General features: G+C 38.3%; 1 protein-coding gene across 2 annotated transcripts in view; it reads right to left on the bottom strand.

Annotated features, from left to right (window-relative positions):
• Positions 1 to 21,914, bottom strand: part of ITGA4 (integrin subunit alpha 4) — a 94,902-nt gene that overhangs the window by 3,594 nt on the left and 69,394 nt on the right. For both annotated transcript variants that reach the window (XM_029934306.1, XM_029934305.1), the window contains 10 exons: positions 15,902 to 16,052; positions 14,376 to 14,471; positions 13,605 to 13,684; positions 13,139 to 13,228; positions 7,322 to 7,412; positions 4,688 to 4,795; positions 3,769 to 3,894; positions 3,051 to 3,170; positions 1,126 to 1,224; positions 654 to 773 (listed from right to left, as the gene is read on the bottom strand). In XM_029934306.1, coding sequence (XP_029790166.1) covers positions 654 to 773; positions 1,126 to 1,224; positions 3,051 to 3,170; positions 3,769 to 3,894; positions 4,688 to 4,795; positions 7,322 to 7,412; positions 13,139 to 13,228; positions 13,605 to 13,684; positions 14,376 to 14,471; positions 15,902 to 16,052 — 1,081 coding nt within the window. The remainder of the gene's footprint in view (positions 1 to 653; positions 774 to 1,125; positions 1,225 to 3,050; positions 3,171 to 3,768; positions 3,895 to 4,687; positions 4,796 to 7,321; positions 7,413 to 13,138; positions 13,229 to 13,604; positions 13,685 to 14,375; positions 14,472 to 15,901; positions 16,053 to 21,914) is intronic.

Consider the following 21,914-nt stretch of genomic DNA (forward strand, 5'->3'; position numbering starts at 1 on the left):
GGGGAGGGACAGAGAGAGGGGGAGGGACAGAGAGAGAGTGAGATACAGAATCTGAAGCAGGCTCCAGGCTCCGAGCTAGCTGTCAGCACAGGGCCTGATGCGGGGCTCGAACCCACAGACCGCAAGATCATGATCTGAGCCGAAGTCAGATGCTTAACTGAGCCACCCAGGCGCCTGAAACTACTGGTTTTAAAGAGCATTATTTTTGTTACTACAGGACTGCTCAGGGACACTCTCCAAAATGGACATCAAAAATAATATGCAAGGTTTTCCAAATGCTTTAGTTTTTTAAAATATTTATTAAAAAATGGGAAGCAGGCTCTGAGCTGTCAGCACACAGCCTGATGTGGGGCTCAAACTTAGGAACCGTGAGATCATGACCTGAGCTGGTTAGCTGCTTAACCAATTGAGCCTTCTTTTCTCAAGAACATCTTGAAAAAACACTATAAAACTAGTGCTACAGTTGGAATACTGGTACTGAAGTTGGGAGAAAGGGGAGATCAGTACTATATATTCACTTGGGGATTTAAAAAGTTAACATTAAAAGTACTGCAATATTTAAATCTAATAACTTGGGAGTCACGAAAAGGCTTTGTGAAAGTCGAGAATGGTGTTTTTGAGTGGATTGACATTGGTAATTATTAAAAGCTTACCTTCCACATAACATACGAAATCAACAAAAGTACAATCAGTCCAAGTAGCAAGCTACTTGAAATAATCACTATTGTGAAGTAACGTTTGGGTCTTTGATGATGTAGTCCTTCAAGGATAACCTAGATAAATCAATGACAAAGAGACACCAGTTTGAAAGTTGCTTCTATTCCTTTTGAAGCCCCCCTCCCCAACCCACCCCCTTTCTTGCTGGTTCTGACCATCCCAGGAACCACGGGTAGCCGTTGCGCAGGATGGCCTTGCACCCTGGTTCTTCACCCAGCGAACACTACTAAGTTTGCCTCCTGAATGAGCCGTCTGCATCATTCCCTGCCACCAGTTGTGGGAAATGCCAAATCTCAGTAAAGTATGTCAAGCTCTCCACAATGTAGTCAATCTATTTTCCTGACTAGACACCCCAGCAATAGTTTTTCCCCCATCATTGTAATGTTTCAGGTGAAGCGGTAATCTTACATGTGCAACATTTTCATCCTTGTTTAGTTCAATAACTTTTGGATTAGGCTCTGGAAAAGCTGTTGCTCTCATTTCAAACATGAGTGCTGAAGTCTCATCCTGTTTAATGAAAGAAAGATCACTGTAGCCGGACTCACAGTAGTATTTCACAAAGACGTACTAGTGATTTCTCATGATCCTTACCTACGAGCTCAGGCTTTTACAACTATCTTCCCCACTTTATTTCACCATTTGTAGTTAATTGCTATGCAATGCTTCTTTTGCTTCCAAAGGCGCAGACATGGTATTAATTTTCCTGGCATCATTTTGTTTAAGTCCTTTTAAAGATGACTTAGTCCATTAAACATGACTACTTTGATTTAGATATTTGTAATAGTTAAATATTTGATAAGCAGTGTATTTATTCCTAGATACTGAATCTTTTTCTCAAAGATGACTTTTTTTCACCTGATGTTTCCTCAAACTTATGTTATCTATGCTTTTTCTTTTGGTAAAACAGTGGTGTCCTCTTGCTGTTGTAAAATACATAGAGGTTAATACCATAATGGAAAAATACGATACAAGTAGTTATAGCATGCCAGTATAAAATCAGTAGGTGAACACTGAGCTTTACTATCTAACAGAGGGACTTTATAACCAACGGGCCATGGAGCTCAGGAATCTGGGGATGGGCTCCACTGACTCTAAGGACCTCTTACAATTGCATGTAAAATTGAGGGTTTTTTTTCCTCATATATGTATTTTCTGAAGTAGATGAGAATATATTGTTTAGTAAAATTCCTGAGGAAGTCTATGACCCTCAAAAGTTAAAGCTACCATATAAATGTTATTTAATGTTTTGGAAAGAACATGGAGAATTTTAGGGGTGAAAATAAATTACATACTTTATTAAAGCAGTGGTTTCCCAGAGGGATGCTTTTATCCCCTAGAGGACAGTTTCTAGACTGTCAGGACTTGGGAGGCAGTATACCAGCATCTAGTTCATAAAGGCCAGCAATGTGGTAACACATCCTACAATGTGGACAGGACAGCACCTGACACAAAGGAATTATCTGGTCCAAAATGCCAATTGTGTCCACTGTTTAGAAACCTGGACCTCAGGAGTAGGAGATGGCAAACTGCCACCAACGCTTAAATAACTTGATGGTCTTATGACTTAGCTTTTAGCACAACTAGAACTACAGCAGATATCTTAATTCCCTATCTAGTGCATCTTTTTTGTTCCCCATCCTCTTGACCACTGTGTGGTGATTTCAAATACTCCTCTTTAAACAGAACTACCAATTTTCTTTGGCTTACTATACGCCATGCACTGAATGCCTTACAAAAAAAAATATCTCATTTAGTCTGCAACACCCCTGCAAGAGATTATCAGATGAGGAAATGGAAGAACAAGAACTCCAGATAAAACAAATTTTATCTCAAAAATTGTAAATATGCATACTCCTTTCTAGGAAGATGTCCAACATATATCATTTATTAATAATTCAACTTTTCAAAAATTTTGGTTTTAGTTTATTTCACCATTTAGTGAAAAGTCTTAGTTTTACATCCTAAACTTTTAAGCATAATTTCAAGTAGTTTAGAAAAACAAATTTAAGTTTACATAATGTTAAGGTAGTCCATTTCTGTAACTTAATCAAAGCTTATAAGCAGTTGGACGTGCTTTCTAAAATAAACCTCTTAATTATTCCATAGTCTATTCTACAGTCATACTAATCTGTTTAATTCCAAAATCCATATCATTTAATGTATTCAGCTAAAGTGATAAATGGAAACAGTTTTAGAGTTCCACTCCCAGTTTGACTTTTCATACCTCCTTAATTACTTGAATGGCTCCTCACAACCATCCTACCTACATAAGATTGAATCTGTAGATCCTGTATAAACTTATCCACAAAGTTGTCATTGTATTTTAGACTTACCATTTCTGAAAGAGATGGGCGGCCTTCCAACTGCATGTGAACACTGGCTTCCTTTCCACTTTCCATAGTCCCAAAATTACATAAAAAACTTAAACAGTATGGATCAGCTTTTATGCAGAACTTGAAAAAAAATACAAAAAAGCTACATTAAAACATTTTTTTTAAAGATGGCTAAAATATTTTACATGGAATTAAACATTTCCCAGTAGTGGAGTTAAAAAAAATTATCTTCCTTTAAACAAAACATGAATGTTTGTTTTATTTGAACTTGAATCATATGTTCATTCATATGAACTCAACCTCTGAAGACAGTTAAAACAAAGACTCTGTAAAACTTGGTCATTTGGAGGTGAGATTGCTTCCCCGGGTTTTTTTTTTTTTTTCTTCTCATAAATTCACTAAAATGAAAGGTGTGAAAAATTAATCTCCTGCCACAAAGTCTGCTCAGCTGAGTACTGTATCTTGGACTTCTACAGGGTCTGGAACAATGTCTGGCCAGCACAAAGTAGGCATTGGTTAGATAAATAATGAAACCATATAGTATATACTTAATGCTGGGTCTATCTCTCCAATTATGTCTATTCCTCCTATGCAAGTATATTAACTTGTTTCTTTCCTACACTCAAATGACAGCTCAAACCCAGCGGTTCTTGGTTTCAAGTGTTTCAATTCTATGCATTAGAAAGGAAAATCGACCAACTAAAGAGCTGAAACTTACCAGTAGCTTCTTATCAGTCTTTGACAAGAATCTGAAGATGTCTTTCAGGGTCTCCATTGGACCTTTCTCCTGCTCTAATGCACACTTTCTTTCATAATTTTTGAAATGGCATTCTCCAGCAGTAGTCTATAAAGACAAAAGTGTTATTCCATACTGGTAAGGACTGCAGAAGCTACATGGTCTTGAATGTTCCAATTGTTCGCCTTTTCTAAAATATATCAAATATTTCTGAAATTGTGAAAATATCTTTTGGACAGATTTATTTGGGAAAGATTAAGTCTGTAGGGCAAACCCACAAAAACCCATCAAAAATTTTTAACAAGGTTGGATACAGGTGCTACAGTGATACAGGACCTAACCTTACAGAATTTAAAGGCAATGTAAAAAATGAACATTTGAACAGTAGCATGAAATTAAACATTTCTTTGCTTTTAAACACAAAACAATAACGTGTTTTTTCAATATGTCCTATCATCTAAATCTGGAATTCAAGTAAGAAAGTTTAAAATTAGATCTCAAATCTACATAGCAGATTTGCTGACTGCTTGTCTTGAAAACGGTAAGATAAAACAATTCTGATATAATCAACATAAGAATATTGATTAAAAAAAAAAAAGCTGAAATACTGATTTCCCAACAGTGGACTCAAGATTTATAAAGATTTTCACCAACTGAATTACTGCCCTCCCCAGGCCCATTTCATAAAGAAAATGAACTGAAGATGTTAGAGTTCTGTTGTATACTGTGTACATCAAATGCAAAAGTCCCTATAATCCTACAGTTCTATGTAATGTAAAATATTCAAAGTATATTCAGTAGGTGCATTGTGAATTCACAGCTTACAGTGGGACTCAAACACATTAACATATATATCATTATAGCAATATTACTTAGAATAAAGGAAGGAACCCATTTTTACCTGGACATCTAAAATGTTGAACAGCTTATCAGTTTGGGAGATAAAAGAATTTGGTACCATTATTTCCATACTAACATTTGGAGCCATGCTATGGCCAGTGTTGATAACCTGATAAGGAAAAAAAATTAGCAATTTAAGAATACTTTTCATAAATGTAGTACAGAGATCAGTGAGCTTTCGGGCAAAGGCATGTGTTATCATGCAACATTTATAGTGGTAGGGGTTTGTAGTTGGCAGTTGCATAGCAAAAGGAGACAGAATACCCATATTCAGAACTTTTAAAAAGTTTGCTAATAATTTATTCATTATTCCTAGCCCTCTCCTTGATATTGATTAGATCAAAATGTCCAGGCTGAAAATTATTGCAGAAATAGTCTAAAGAAAAAGACAACAGCATACATTTGTATAGGGCATTATTTATCTAAAAAAACCATGATCGGTTGATCCTCACAACCATCCCATGAGGTGAGCTGACATTTTTTTTATTCTCCAGCTCAGGAAAAGGCTCAGAGGTGTCAATGATGTGTCTAAGATGGTTAAAAGGTGACAAGAATTGGGACCAAAACTCAGGTATTCTAATTCTCAGTCTTATTTTCACAAAATCACTTTGCTGAGAGGATAATGGTCATCACAGGAAGTGAGTAAGAATCTAGTTTAGTTCAGGGTAATGATAATGTGGATACACTCAGAAAATCAGAAGGGAGTAGGTTATTGGGTTTTAATAGTAATGCATAACAAGCCTTTTAAAAATAATGCATGGGGGGGGCACCTGGGAGGCTCAGTCGGTTTAGCATCTGACCGCATCCCAGGTCATGTTCTCACGGTTGATGAGTTTGAGCCCCGCATTGGGCTCTGTGCTCAGCTCAGAGTCTGGAGCCTGTTTCAGATTTTATGTCTCCTTCCCTCTCTGTCCTTCTCCTGATAATGTTTATATTTGAGAGAGAGGGAGCATAAACAAAATTTAAAAAAATAATGCATAGGTATGGGGCACCTGGGTGGCTTAGTTGGTTAGGCATCTGACTCTTGGTTTCAGCTCAGGTCATGAGAGTTTGAGCCCCACATTCTCTCTCCCCATCTCACTCTGCCCCTCCCCCACTTGCTCTCTCTAAATAAATAAATAAGAATAGTGCATAGGTAGATGATTTTTCTTTACTGATAAACTTGGGGATGGCAGCTCCCTGAAAAAGGAAATTGGGCCAAAAATAATTGCCACCTGGGTGTGTAACTATGAAACCAATCCAGTATCTGATATTCCACAGAATCTTAATCAAACAGCATGACTCACAGATTTGCAGTAATCTCTAGAATGCACATGACCTAGAAGAATGAACTTGTTCCTGGCCTGTCGAAACTGGTAGGCCATGGAGGCACAGGGCAGCTGCAAGAGGCAGTTTCAGCAGTGGGGACCCAGCACTGACCAGACCCTCAAACAAGGTCTTCCTCATGCCAGCAAATGACCACTCTAACCTAAAATATCCTTCAGCCTTGTTTGCCTAGTAACCTTGAGACCTCTAAGATTGTTTTCAAACTTATACAGACTCAGTAGGCCTACAGACTGAAAGAGCCACTCCATTGTAATTTAACTGGAAAAAACTATTAATCATAAGTGAATAGACCATCTAGAGTCTAGCACAGTTTTAGTTTATCAGATCACAAACTCCCACTAGAATCTGACAGGAGCATTTCTTGGTACTCAAAGTAGAGAGCTGTATTTTTCAACACTAAAGTATATTAGTATAACACAAAGTTGGGTATACATAGACTAAATAGGATTCCTACATCATTCTCCAGATTGGAGGCAGGGCCCAGGAATCTACATTTTTAAAAAGTACCTCAAGTGATTCTGACATCCATTTTTAAAAGCAGTGCCTTACAAAAAAAAAAAAAAAAGGAAAAAAGAAAAGAAAAAAGCATGGCCTTATAAAATATTAATATACCTAAATCTAGACTCATATTCCAGATTGTTCTACAGCTCTAAGAATGTTTGAGCTGTGCTTTTGGTTCAAAAAATACTTTTGTGGCCATTCATTATCTCCAATTATCACCATCCATGATACAACAAAACTTTCAGTTTGAGAGTAAACATTTAAAAGTTTAGCTTGATATCAATATGTTGGGATGATACTCCTTTTAAAAAGATTTAATAAATGACACATCACTTGTAACAGGACAGCTACCTGTGGCCTAAAATGCTGACCAAGCAGACCTTAAATGGAGATGCAGGAGGTAAGAACTTCTTTTACTGGGTAATGTCAGCACTTGTATAAAAGCTTGGACCAAGAAGGGATTTCATGGAATTGCACCCATCGATGCTTTCCCTCAGCCTATCCTGACTTGTGTGCACCTTGCGTGGATGCAGTTCCCCCACCACGTCACCTGTCTCAGCAGTCTCCTCCAGTCCTGTGCTTGCTCCTGCCCACTATCTTGTAGGCAATTATGGGCTTCAAACAGGACAGATAAGAGGTGAGAGGGAAAAGCCAGAACCCAGGAGGAAAGGCCACAAGTAACTGTGCTGCCGTCAGCCATGGTGGGTCCCTAGGTTGAAGGATATTACGCATATGATGTCCTCTGGAACCACACAGCAGAGCAAGCCTTCGCTTCATTACAAATATCAAAACAATCAAATTCTCTCACGTGAAAAGTGAAGTTCATTTTCTCTGCCATGCACGTGTCAGGCTCATTTTCTTCCTTTGATCCATACACAAATGAAGTTGGGCTTACAACCCTGAAAGAAACAAATTCAAACTTAATTTGTCTTCCTTGGTGAGGTGTGATAAACAGTCTTTCTCTATGGTCTGGATTATTGCAGCTCTCTTAAACATGCTATTTAAGACTATATTCCAGACTATAGATGCCTCCTAAGTACCACTGAATATTACTGGTTTTCTGCTAAGATAAATTCCAGTGAGATGTAATGAAATCAGAAAGCCATGTGCTCTGACTTGGGGGATAATATCTCTTCTCACAAATATCCTCTCTCTTCCCAGCACTGCCTGATTCATTCCACTGACCATTCCTTCTCTCTTAGCTCTCAAATGACTCACATCAACTTGACAAATAGGAGACATATTCCTAGCTTTTCCCTACAGCTTTAATATCTTCCTATAAATTAACCTCTTTTACCTATTTTTGAGTTAAAAAAAAATTATTTGTTTTGAGAGACGGAGACAGACAGGCAGACAGACACACACACAGAGGGGGAGGGAGAGAGAGAGAGGGAGGGAGGGAGGGAGAGAGGGGGAGGGGGAGGGGGAGAGAGAGAGAGAGAGAGAGAGAGAGAGAGAGAGAGAGAGAGAGAGAGAGAGAGAGAGAGAGAGAGGGAGGGAGGGAGGGAGGGAGGGAGGGAGGGAGGGAGGGAGGGAATGAATGAATCCCAAGCAGGTTCCTGTCAGTGCAAAGCCCGACACGAGGCTCAACTCAACAATTGTGAGATCACGACCTGAGCTGAAATCAAGAGTCGAATGCTAAACTGACTGAGCCACCCAGCTGCCCCTGAGTTCTTTCTATAATCCAATTCCTGGTAGCTATTTGTAATGAAACCCAAGGTTGGAGAACAATTCAAACATCAGTAAGTATGGTAAACTTTTTTGTTAAGCATACAAGGTTGTTATTCTTTTGCCTGTGATTAGACATATGCGCCAGTAGTGAATTTTAAGTATTTTTCTTGAGAATCCCAACCCCACCAGTCGCCCTCATTTGTCACCTAATGTGAAGTAATTCGCATTCGAGACCAATTACACAAAAATATTGAAATGTTATAGATTTAGGCACTTTTATACTTACAGAACATTCCTTGCCCAAAATCATATGTGGAGGACACTCCTCACGAGAAAAATCAAGAAAAGGAGGTGAGATCAGGCTTCAAACCAGGAAACCTGCCATCAGCTCTTCTCTGCTCCCCACTGACTCACTAGGTTCTCTCCTAAAGGCCTTCCTCTCTTCTGCTTGTTTTAGCTCACAAACTTGATACTCCGTTCTTTCAGTGTCTTGCAGACACCATTTTCTTTTTATTTAAAAACATTTTTTAATGTTTGTTTTTGAGGGAGAGCGAGAGAGCACGCAAGAGCATGAGTGGGGGAGGGGCAGAGAGAGGGAGACACAGAATCTGAAGCAGGATCCAGGCACTGAGCTGTAAGCACAGAGTCCAACACAGGGCTCAAACCCACGAGCCATGAGATCATGATCTGAGCTTAGTCAGAAACTTAACCAACTGAGCCATAAGGTGCTCCACCATTTTATTTTTATTTAATTACATGCCATCTCTATGGGTGGTTAAAAATGATTGGCGATGGTTTTATTTAAAGCAACAAAAAAAGCTCATCATTCTGCATATTTGGTATGTCCTAACTTCTAGGCCTTTAAAAATAAGATTTATTTTTATTTATTTTTTCTTTTATAGTTTATTGTCAAGTTCGTTTCCATGTAACACCCAGTGCTTATCCGACAAATGCCCTCCTCTATGCCCATCATCCCCCTTTCCCTCTCCCACTCCCCCATCAGCCCTCGGTTTGTTCTCAGTATTCAAGAGTCTCTCATGGTTTGCCTCCCTCCCTCTCCCCAACTATTTTCCCCCTTCCTTTCCCCCATAGTTCTTTGCTAAGTTTCTCCTGTTAGATTTATGAGTGAAAACATACGGTATCTGTCCTGACTTATTCTCTGCCAGGCAGGTACTCTGCCTGACTTATTTCACTTAGCATGACACTCTCGAATTCCATCCACGTTGCTATGAGTGGCCAGATTTCATTCTTTCTCATTGTCATGTAGTATTTCATTGTATATATAAACCACATCTTCTTGACCCATTCATCAAGGCTCTTTCCATAATTTGGCTCTTATTGAAAGTGCTGCTATGAACATTGGGGTACATGTGCCCCTATGCATCAGCACTTCTGTATTCTTTGGGTATATCCCTAGCAATTCTGTTACTGGATCATAGGGGAGTTCTACTGTTAACTTTTTGAGGAAACCACACCATTTTCCAGAGCAAATGTACCAGTTTACATTCCCACCAACAGTGTAGGAGGGTGCCCATTTCTCCACATCCTCGCCAGCATCTATAGTCTCCTGATTTGTTCATTTTAGCCACTCTGACCAGCGTGAGGTGGTCTCTCTGTGATTTTGATTTGTATTTTCCTGATGAGGAGTGATGCTGAGCATCATCTCATGGGTCTGTTGGCCATCTGGATGTCCTCTTTCAAGAAGTGTCTATTCATGTCTTCTACCCATTTCTTCACTGGATTGTTTTTTGGGTGTAGAGTTTGGAGAGTTCCTTATAGATTTTGGATACTAGCCCTTTATCTGATATGCCATTTGCAACTATCTTTTCCCTTTCCATCAGTTGCCTATTAGTTTTCTTGATTGTTTCCTTTGCAGTGCAGAAGCTTTTTATCTTGATGAGGTCCCAAGAGTTCATTTTTGCTCTTGATTTCCTTGACTTTGGGGATGTGTCGAGTAGGAAATTGCTGCAATTGAGGTCAAGGAGGCTGTTTCCTGCTTTCTCCTCTAGGGGTTTGATGGTTTCCTGTCTCATATTGAAGTCCTTCATCCATTTTGAGTTTATTTTTGTGTATGGTATAAGAAAGTGGTCTAGTTTCATTCTTTTGCATGTTGCTATCCAGTTCTCCCAGCACCATCTGTTAAAGAAGCTTTTTTCCATTGGATACTCTTTCCTGCTTTGTCAAAAATTAATTGGCCATATACTCTTTCCTGCTTTGTCAAAAATTGGTCCAATTCTGGGTTCTCTATTCCATTGGTCTATGTGTCTGTTTTTGTGCTGACACCATATTGTCTTGATGATGACAGCTTTGTAGTAGAGGCAAAAGTCTGGGATTGTGATGCCTCCTGTTTTGGTTTTCTTCTTCAATATTACTTTGGCTACTTGGGGTGTTTTGTGATTCCATACAAATTTTAGGATAGTTTGTTCTAGCTTTGAGAAGAATGCTGGTGCAATTTTGATTGGGACTGCATTGAATGTGTAGATTGTTTTGGGTAATAATGACATTTTAACAATGTTTATTCTTCCAATCCATGAGCATGGAATGTTTTTCCATTTCTTTGTGTCTTTTTAAATTTCCTCCATAAGTTTTCAAAAGTTTCATACAGATCTTTGATATCTTTGGTTAGGTTTATTCCTAGGTATTTTATGGTATTTTTGTGCATTTGTGAATGGGTTCAGTTTCTTGATTTCTCTTTCTGTTGCTTCATTATTGGTGTATAAAAATGCAACCAATTTCTGTACATTGATTTTGTACCCAGCTACTTTGCTCAATTCACATGGATCAGTTCTAGTAGGCTTCTGGTGGAGTCGGTTGGGTTTTCCATGTAGAGTATCATGTCATGTGTGAAAAGTGGAAGTTTGACTTCATCTTTGCCAATCCTGATGCCTTTTATTTCCTTTTGTTGTCTGGTTGCTGATGCTAGCACTATGTTAAACAAGAGAATGGACATCCCTGTCATATTCCTGAGAGCTTTCCCCATTGAGGATGATATTAGCTGTGGGCTTTTCATAAATGGCTTTTATGATGTTTAAGTAAGCTCCTTCTATCCTGACTTTCCTGAGGGTTTTTATTAAGAAAGGATGCTGTATTTTGTCAAATGCTTTTTCTGCATCTATTGACAGGATCATATGGTTTTTATCTTTTCTTTTGTTAACATGATATATCACATTGATGGATTTGCAAATATTGAACCAGCCCTGTAACCCAGGAATGAATTCCACCTGATCATGGTGGATAATTCTTTTTATGTGATGTTGAATTCGATATGCTAGTATCTTGTTGAGTATTTTTGCATCTGTATTCATCAAGGATATTGGCCTGTAGTTCTCTTTTTTTTTGCTGGATCTCTGTCCAGTTTGGGAGTCAAAGTGATGGTGGTTTCATAGAATGAGTCTGGAAGTTTTCCTTCTATTTCTATTTTTTGGAATAGCTTGAGAAGAATGAGTATTAACTCTAATTTAAATGCCTGGTAGAATTCCCCAGGGAAGCCATCTGGCCTAGGGCTCTTATTCGTTGGGATATTTTTGAGAACTGTTTCCATTGCTTCACTGGCTATGGGTCCATTCAGGTTTTCTATCTCTTTCTGTTTGAATTTTGGTAGTGCATGTGTGTTTAGGAATTTGTCGATTTCTTCTAGCTTGTCCAGTTTGCTGGAATATAGTTTTCCATAGTATTTCCTGATAATTGCTTGTATTTCTAAGGGATTGGTTGTAGTAGATCCATTTTCATTTGTGATTTTCTCTGTTTGGGTACTTTCTCTTTTCTTTTTGAGAAGCCTGACTAGAGGTTTATCAATTTTGTTTATTCTTTCAAAAAACCAACTCTTGGTTTCATTGATCTGTTCAACTGCTTTTTTATTCTATATTGTTTATTTCTGCGCTGATCTTTATTATCTCTCTTTTCTGCTGGGTTTGGGATGCTCTTGTAGCTCTCCTAGTTCCTTTTGGTGCACTGTTAGATTTTATATTTGCGTTTTTTTTAGTTTCTTGAAATAGGCCTGGATTGCAATATACTTTCCTCTTAGGACTGCCTTTGCTATATCCCAAAGCATTTGGGTTGTTGTATTTTCATTTTCATTTGTTTCCACATTTAAAACTATGGTTTTAAATACTAATAGCCTGAATCATTTCCAATAAAATCACCAAAGATGTTCTCAATACCCCTTAAACCTTTCTCCAGATGTTTCCTTCCTGAATCCAAGGAGGGTCCACACAATCAATGACTTATATCATGGGGAACCAGTGAATGCTGACTCCGGGACCATAAGTGAGAAACTCTATAATTTACAGGCACAAAGAGTGGACAGGGAACACCTTGTGGCTGGATCTCTCATAACTTAATTGTGTTGCCACATAGGTAGATGTGGATTCTGGAGAGTGGTGATTTGACCAAGCTTATGCTTCTTTGAACTTCCCACTTCCCATTGAGCATGACCCATTCCAATTACACAAGGCCCTCCTGGACCCCTGGCTGCACGGAGTACAACTGAAAGGCTGGGTGTGACCTGCTAGAGGCTTATGGGACTTTTCTGGTAAAAAATCTCCAGTTGGGCACTCATTTGAAGAAGTCTTAGTAATGATTACAGAGTGAGTTAAAATAATAATGAATAAGCAAGGAATGCAATACTAAGTTCTGTGTTAAGGGATGGAAACAGCACAGGATCTTTCCTTAAAAATATATATATATATATTTTGGACCAGTAATTAAGAAGAAACAATTTAAAATCTGCTCTCAGGGTGCCTGGGTGGCTCAGTTGGTTAAGCATCCAACTGTTCATTTCAGCTCAGGTCATGATCTTGTGGTTTGTAAGATGGAGCCTGTATCGGGCTCTGCCCTGACAGCATTGAGCCTGCTCATGCGATCTTTCTCAAAATAAATAAACATCTAAAACATTAACACATAAATAAAATAAAATCTGCTCTCAGCTTTACAGGAGGCCTCAGTGTTTACTTACCCATGAACAGTTAGCATGACTTCATACTTGAGAGGTATTGCTAAAGTCACTTTGTTACGCTTCAGATTGTCCATTTCCCCTTCATTTGCACTACAGAAGCAAACAGAAGACACCCTGTTAGAATCCATCAAGCATAAAAATCATCTTCAGAGAGAACTAATCACATACCATGTATACCTAATATACTTGGAGGCTCTGGGGAGTAGAGAAAAAAGCAGATGTGATAGTAAGAAATGTTTATGACAGCGTTGGCAGAAATTTGCTCCCATTATTTACAGTGTTATTTGCTCCAAAGACAGATTTTTCTTCTTAGATCACACAAGAGATGTTTTCTCCTGCAGACAATGGAACATAGATCCAAAATTCCCCTTCAGTGCCCCCTGCTGCCCGCCACACCCTAAAGTCAGGGGTCCATTTCCTTTAGCACAATTCTTTCTTTCTTTCTTTCTTTTACAATGAAGTATACCAGGTGGCGTGCACGGTGATGTTGAGATCCTCCTCTGCTCTGCCGAGTGAGCTCACATCCAGGAGAAAGCTAACATCTATCTGTAAAACAGAGAGGGAAATGCCCAATTTTTTAAAAATCTAAAAATAATATTTTTTATAATCTGAATTTTCATTTCCCTTAATGTTTATGGTCTGTGGAATAGATTTGAGACGATGTTCTGGAAGCATCGAGTACCACTCAGGCAGCAAGCTCTGGGGAAGCTGTTGGGTTTGTGGCAATTTTAAAGCACCAGCGTTTCCACAGTGACATTCAGAGACAAAGCCTCCTCTAAATGTAAAGACAAGCAGGTCCAGACTGACAAAATTAGAGATGCTTTAACAACTTGAGTGGGGACTCTTGCCAGTAACACCTTTTTGTATAGCAGAGGTAACATGCCTGGCAGATAGGACCACCTGGGGTGGGGAGGGGTGGGGGGAGTGTTGGAGAAGGGTGAGACAGGGAAGCAGAATCCTGATCCACACATTCACATGCCCATCTTGACACAAACATGTGCCCCTGCTTTTTTTTTTTTTTTTTTTTTTTTTACAGTGAACATTGCCAAGAATATAAACACAATTTCAAAGATCTCAAGCCCAGTTGGTTGGAGTTTTATTTCATCACTTAGTTACTTACTCTAAGCAAATAAATAACAATGGTAAATTTTATATTTGCATGTGGCATACACATAGAAGAAACAAAATATTTTATATTCATGTTAGTAAGCAAAAATTACACATGCTAAATGCTTACCCTTGACAGGTGATCGACGTATATATAACCGACACTGCAGTCAAGTTTTACGAAGCCAGAGCTGTCTGTGACTTCGCAGTTTATTTGTTTCTCTTCCTAAAAGAAAAATTGAAACAAATGGTTTAGGTAAGAAGGAAACCAGAAGTTTGTAACATATGTTTAAAAATGTTTTTCTTTTAAAGAAAATCACTCCTGAAGAACTTGTTCTCCTGGAAGACTTTTTTTTTTTTTCTGTTTACTTTGGGGATAAAGAGAAATAAAAATAAAATTCATAAATATGTAAATAAAAATAAAAATTATAAATGTGTGTACATGGATATACATATATCAGTATAATTTAATACTCATATAAACTTTCCACAGAATAATTCCTGGACCTGTAGCTTTCATCCCCATTCATATTCTCTATTTAATTCAAGGTCCAGTTCCTTGAAAAATCTTGAAGAAAGGAATTAAGGAAGTCTACATTTCATTGGCTCTCTTTTGTCTGAGATGAGAGAATGTGACAAAGTATATAATTGTAATAACTGCCATTACAATAAGATATATATTCTAATATTTAGAAAAATATATCTCTATATATACTATATATACTCTATACATAATGTATCTCTATATACTCTATACATTTATATATGTATATAAATATACACTGTTATCTATATCCCATAGATGTATATATGCTATATATGGTATATACTATAGCTGTACTATATACTATATATTATATACATAGATGTATATTTATCTGAATATTTGTTTTCTCTCATACTATTGCAAATAGGCTGCCAATGCTCTAGAGAAAAGGGTAACTTATTTCTGAGAAGTCAAAGACCTCTCTAAATGCCCTTGCTTTGAAGACATGGCCTCTGGATACGAGAGGAATAAATTTGCTAAGGGATAAGATAGGCATTAAAAGAGAAAGTGACTGAGGCTTTTCTCTTTGAAATCAAACTTATTAATGCCTTGCTCATAGATTTAAGTGTTTATGACTGAGGCATGGTGGTAAGAACAGGTCTCTAGGTGCTTCAAACTCCTGTAGGAAAAGAGAAGTTGCTTGTGATCCAGTTGGTAACAAGATGTCAGAATTTGTGGAGAATTGCTTCTGTGTGGTATTTGCTGGAAGTTCTTTGGAAACAAGGCTGGGCATGTGAACTTAAAATGCAGAGCGGTAACTCTGGGATCCCAGCCTGGGGGACCAATAAGTATTGTTTGTACAGAGACCACAGCCAAGAAGAGCATGTTATCTGTGAGAAAGCAGTGGCACCCAGGCAGCTTGCTTGGACAGTTGGACAGTTGTGTCTCTCACACAGTAGCATTTGGAAGCAGGAAGCTAACTCTTTTGATCTCAGATCCTAAGGAACTTGTCATTTTAATCAGGAGCATGATGGAAGTCTCAAAAATCATTGGCAGCTTGAGTGATAAGACTGCATCTACCCCCAAATATTTAGGTCTTACATTGATGAAATGGATTATACCATTTACATTTTTTAAAAATGAATGCGACTATGGCTTTTGATACTTACCAGATCTAAAATCTTAATGAAGTAAAGACCGGTGGGGAGTCTGACATGCAGAGTTGTTTCATACGCATCATCTCCAGCATTAAACAAGGACACGTTCAACATCAACGTCTTCATACTTCCAACAGCAAGATAGGTTTTATTTTCATGTGGCCTAAAAATTTGTATTTAGTATTTAGTTCTTGTTTGGGAAATAAAAACCCCATCTCCTCATTTATCCTGAACATAAAATACTAATTTGGAAAAACACCATAGGGAGATGACCTCATACAAGTAGATACAAGTTCATGTTTGAAAGAACTCAGTTTCTCATGTTTCAGATAAATTCAGTCAACCATTACCCAGGAACTTTGTTATTTTTAATTAGTTAAAATTAAGCGAATCTGCTTTGCATTATCTATTTCACTTCTTCTATACTTTAACATTTTTCTCATATTTCACAGTATTTTTTTGTAAAAGCGAGGATTTTTCTTTTCTTTCTTTACCCTTGAAAAGACATTCAGCTTGCAGCTGCCCAAACCAAAGGGGGAAATGGGAGTAGTAGGGGAAAAGAAGAGAGAGACTACTTCCACCAAAATAGAGAATGCCTTGGTGTAAGGAACACAGCCCATGAAAAGGAGTGCTATGCCCAGCAAGTGGGTCCCACTATCGTCTGTTGCACTACCTTTAACGTCTTAAGGCAAGCTGGCCACCTCTACCAACAACTAGACCAAATTAAAAGCAGAACTGCAGCCACGCTTCAAAGCAGGATGCTTCATTGTCCTGTGTACTTGAAAGGGAAGGTGGCTGTGAATTTGACATGTGAGTGAGTTCAAGCTCTGGCTCTGGCCCCAGTTCTTTTGAGTAGAATGAGGTCATTTAGCATTTTTAAGGCTCAGTCACCATCTGTGATAGTAATGATTACTACTCTGAAGGTTTGGCTCATCCACAGTCCACAAAATCCACAGATCAATACCTTGATATACAGAAACCTGGGGCTTAAGATACTTATTCAAAGTACCACAGCTGGAAAGTTCTCGAGTCTCAAGGTAAATGTCTGCGCAGCCTAGTCTCTCTACCAATTAGAGAATTAGAAGAGCCAAAGAAAACTTTTACACAATGATTCTAAAAGCTCTCCTTAAAGACAGACATTCTTAAATATTGAATAATTTAAAATTTAGAAAACTTGGTTTAACCAGTGAAGGATGTGACTGACCCAAAGCTAATTATCAGGTGAAGATAATCATAACAATTACAAAGGTAAATATTCACCTAGCACTTGAAAATGTTTCCCCATGTTTACATTATATCATTCTAATCAACATCTGTATAGAAGATTAGTGTTTGAATAAACTATGGGAATGCTAAACACACAGTCTACATTTAATAGTTATTTCTGAATTGATTTCAAAGTGTGTTTGGAAATGGAGTTTAAGAACAGGTTCCAAAATTTATGCTTTGAAGGCACATGAAGGATTGATCAACTGTAATTGAAAGGTCGTATATAATGATATTCATTAGTCCCAGATCCAAAAATAAATTCCCACCCTTAGAGAGTATATATAGAAAAGGACAGATGTATAAACAAAGGTAAACAAATATTATAAATCCATGGAAAGGAGCTGTGAATAAACAGCTCTGGGAAATCAAGGCAGGGAACCACTTCTGACTGAGGGTAGCAAAGGCATGCTGCTGCTTGCTTTTCTATCATTCTGATTATTTCGTTTTAATTTTAGGACTTTTTTATATAAAGGTTGTATCAAAACTTCATGATTGAACATGACTCAACATTGATTATACCCTTAACTGATTTTTCAAGTCTTCCTTCTCCAATTCAGTTTTCACACTGCCAGAAAGGATCGCTTTCCAGAAAGCAAACTTGATAATGTCCTGCAGCCCCTTCAAGATAGTGTTGACTTACTAGCACAGCATGTGAGGCCTCACTGTACGCTGCACAACTCATTCCTTCGCTTGAGCCATACTTAACTGCAAACAGGTATTCAAAGACCTGCGTTCTGTGTCTTACGTCAAGCTATCTCTCCTGCCCTTTAACATCTTCTCTCTTCATGTCTCCGGGTGATTGGTTCTTGTTCAAGACTCCATGAAGTGTCAATGTTACTAGTTCTCACAAGTTCTTCCCATGGATTCTCAGTGCTAACCCCTATCAGTCAGCACTGCATTCTTTCTAAAAGTGGCTTCTCTCTCTCCGGAGCACACTGGGTACCCCTATGAGGAAGAATTTTCACATGGTCTCGTTTCTCTCATCATTAGAATAAGCCATACTAGAAAAAAGATGCTAGATCATGATGCTTTCTCAGAGCCTGAAAACACAATTAGTGTTCAAAAAAATATATATGTGGTATATAACTATCAAACGTTTTCAAGGGTTGGGTAACACTAAAGAAAAACATCAGAAAAATTGGAGAAAATGCTGGATATGTATCTGTAAGAAGTTCATTAACTCATTATGAATTCTACCAAGTTACAGTCCTGATTCTCTGTTCTGTGATGGCATATAAATTCCAAGTGTTTCATTTAGTAAACATCTACATTCATATGATCTGTGCCCATCACACAACTGAACCTTGTAGTGGCCATACAGTTATTGAACTGACCAATAAATTAATGGCAATATGAATACTGGAAAGAGTATGATTTTTGAGAATTTTTATGAACCTCACAATGGGCACATTTTAGACACATCTCTGTACTCTTTTACTTCAAATGGTATAGTTCTAAGAAATCAGTTCGCTTATGACTAAAAATTCTTCCCCTCTTATCTTGATTTTTTTTTCATTTTACACTTATCAAGATAGGATATGCATATTTTTCTCTTTGTACTAAGAGCACAATTCAGTGAATTTTTACGAACTGAATGCACTCAAGAAGCACCCAGATCAAGACGATGTATTACCAGCACGAGAGAGACAGGACTGTCTGCCCGGGGCCCCTTCCAGTCATTGTCCCGCCCATCCTCTTCCTTTTATTAGTTACAGGCTGGCTTTGCCCAGTTTTTTATTTCATGTAAGTAGAATCACAGAGAACTTTTAAATATCAGGCTTTCTGTATTTAAAATTTTGTTTATCACAATCTCTACTGATGCATGGAGTCCTAAACTGTTTGTGCTCACTGGTGTATATAATTCAGTTTGTAAAGATACCACATTTTATTTATCCACTCAATTATCATTGGGAATTTGGGCAATTCTACTCTGGAGCTATTAGTCTTTTGGTGAACATATAAATGTAATTCTTTTGGGTTAATCTCTGAGCAGACCCGTACAGTTTGTCAATCCAGGATTAACTCTTGAAAATCTCCAAATCTGGTTAAGTTTGGCAACCAGCTCAAATTACACCAACAAATTATATTTAATAAAATATAGGGAAACTATAGTATATCAACGAATAAAAATGTACTGTAGGACTGTCATGTAAAAGGCCAATGTACCATAGAGTACGGTTTCAAAAACTGCCTAAAGGCCAAATTTGGGCCCCTGCCTGGTTCGGTAAGAAAGGTTTATTGAAATACAGCCATACTCATTCATCTGTGGCCACTTCTGCACTATGAGGACAGAGCTGAGTTGCTGAGACAGACCTCTGTCCCACAAACCCTGAAGTATTTACTAGCTCTCCCTTCATGGAAAGAGTTTGCTGGCTGTACCAGAGGCCAATCTGAGAAGTGCAGTTGGTTTCAAAGTAAGCATACGACATAATATTGCTATATTTAAAGCCTGTATTATTCTGACAACAACAAAGGCTTTGTTATTTCGGATGGCATCAGATGCAGCATCAGAGAAAATGATGCCCCAGACCTTTAATTCTTTGGTTGGTACTGGAGACATCGAGGAGAAGGGAATGAGGGACACGTTCAGACGTATCGGGTCTAGTTTCTAACCCTATGGTTTGAGAAGTTGGGTCTTTTCTGGAAGGCTGTGTAACAACTAAAAACAGTCATTCTAAACCATGGCAAACATTTCAGGCGGAAAAACACCACTGTGGCAGCAAGCTCCATTCTTCCCACCATCTTAGGGAATGCCTGTGATTTACTCATTCCTGTGTTGTAAATCTTTGTGTTACTTAAGTAAGTATGCGTCTGTTTGTGGCACTGGGTTAGACGGCAGAAAGGAAAGGCACGAGAACCCGGCTGTCAGACGTTCCCCTCTCCCCACACTGCTCTACAGTCCCGTTACAACTACCGAAGCCTAAGAGGTTCTAAAAGTAAACTTCAGCTTGACATTAAAGTTTAATTAAGACTTGTAGAAGAGCTGCCTAGAAATAGACATTTATAAAATATTCTGGCTTGTACCCAAAGCATTAGTCACTGAACACCTTTGGGAAAGAAGTTGGCACTTAGACAAGCAACAGAAGGTGAAAGTACCGCATAAGCAGCTAGGTTCCAAGACAACAGCAAATTAAAGAGAAACACAATGTTCACATCTCAGCAGCTAGCCTCCTGGTTTATTTTCCATTTTTAAGCTATTTTGCCACATTTCCATAATTACGGTTCTCCTCTTTTTTCCTTTAATATACATCTTACTGTATCTTGATTCATTAACAAGGTGCCATCAGAAAGATACCCACCAGCTTTTTATATGAGACATAATAAAGGACCAGGTGCACATCTGGAAGTGCGACAAGGCTGAACCAGAGCTTTTGCCGGGAATCGTAGCTCATTCTTCATTAAAACATGCATAATGCGCACTTGAAATTTACAAAGCAGCCGAGAATCCACATAATTTAAACAAATCGAGGTACTGTGTACATACAGAATCATAACTTAATAAGTCAAAGAGGAAAGATAGAAAAATGATGTATTTCAGCACCAGGCTCTCTTTTCCTTGAGTGAGTGATACTGTTTTATTTTGCAAGAAATTCTCCCCAGTCTTAGTATAATGAATGCAGTTTGCCTTGATAGGATGAATTAGTGCTTCGTAGCTAACATGTTTTTAATCAAGATGTTAGAACAAAATCTCACGTAAACTGATAATGTACTTGTGTCAAGGTACAGGACTCATTTATATTTTTGACAAAAATCTAGCCTGCAGCAAGTGGCCTATGGGTCCACGTGAGAAATTGTCCTCTTTTTTTTACTAGTGATTTCAGGAAAAAAGAAAATACTGGAAAATTCTCATCAACCAGAGTATCAGTAACTGACATTTAAGAAGATTGCATTTGAATAGGGGCAAACTCACTGAGGTCCCAAGAGGTATAGCAGAAGAACATAGGTTGGAGGATACAGTAATTAGGAGGTTTTCATGGATAAAGCAATAATTCATCTTTCTAAAACTCTGAGGTCAGCGAAGCATAGACTCCTACCATCTATTTTAAAAATGGACAATTTTGTTAGACTTACTCTTTGGGGGACAAACAGCATAGTGGCAGATGCTGTGCATTGCCCACTGTCCACCCAACAGTCATTTTCCTTCTTAGCTGCTAGAAGAACCCCAGATTATTCAGGCAGAAGGCAGTATTCATTCCCTTGATACTGCAGAAGAGAAGCCCCTAATTTAGCTTCAGGGAATGAATTAGGATTGATCTATCATGATCATGAGGACTCCATTCTCCTTCCACATGATAGATTCTGGGATGAGTACGTGACAAGGTCTCATTAACCAGAAGAAGAAATCTACAAAGGCGCTTCCCTTCCTAGAAAGGCAGCCTCAAGTGGGCCCAGAATTTTTACTCTTGCCCCTTTTCTTCCGTTGAGAATCTTGGTGCTGCCATAGCCATGGGGTGACCATGAGGGAAGAGCCGAGAGAACTGGAAGACAACCATGCATGTCCAGATTTTGCTAGCTGCCCATTAAACCTGCAGCCACCTCCTGCTTCTTATGCAAAACAATTAAGCGCCTTCATTGTTTAAGTCAGTATTCATCAAGTACTGTTACTTGCAATGAAAAGCATTCCTAACGGATATGAATGCACTTGCTCAGGAAAAGCCTACACCACTTGCCTGGGACACACGACTGAGGTAGAACAGGGAAGTAGCGTCATTTATCTATATGAAAGACTAGATTTCAAAGTGCCTATGTGATGCCT

Source organism: Suricata suricatta, chromosome 3, assembly GCF_006229205.1.
Source record: "Suricata suricatta isolate VVHF042 chromosome 3, meerkat_22Aug2017_6uvM2_HiC, whole genome shotgun sequence".
Classification (NCBI taxonomy): Eukaryota; Metazoa; Chordata; class Mammalia; order Carnivora; family Herpestidae; genus Suricata; species Suricata suricatta.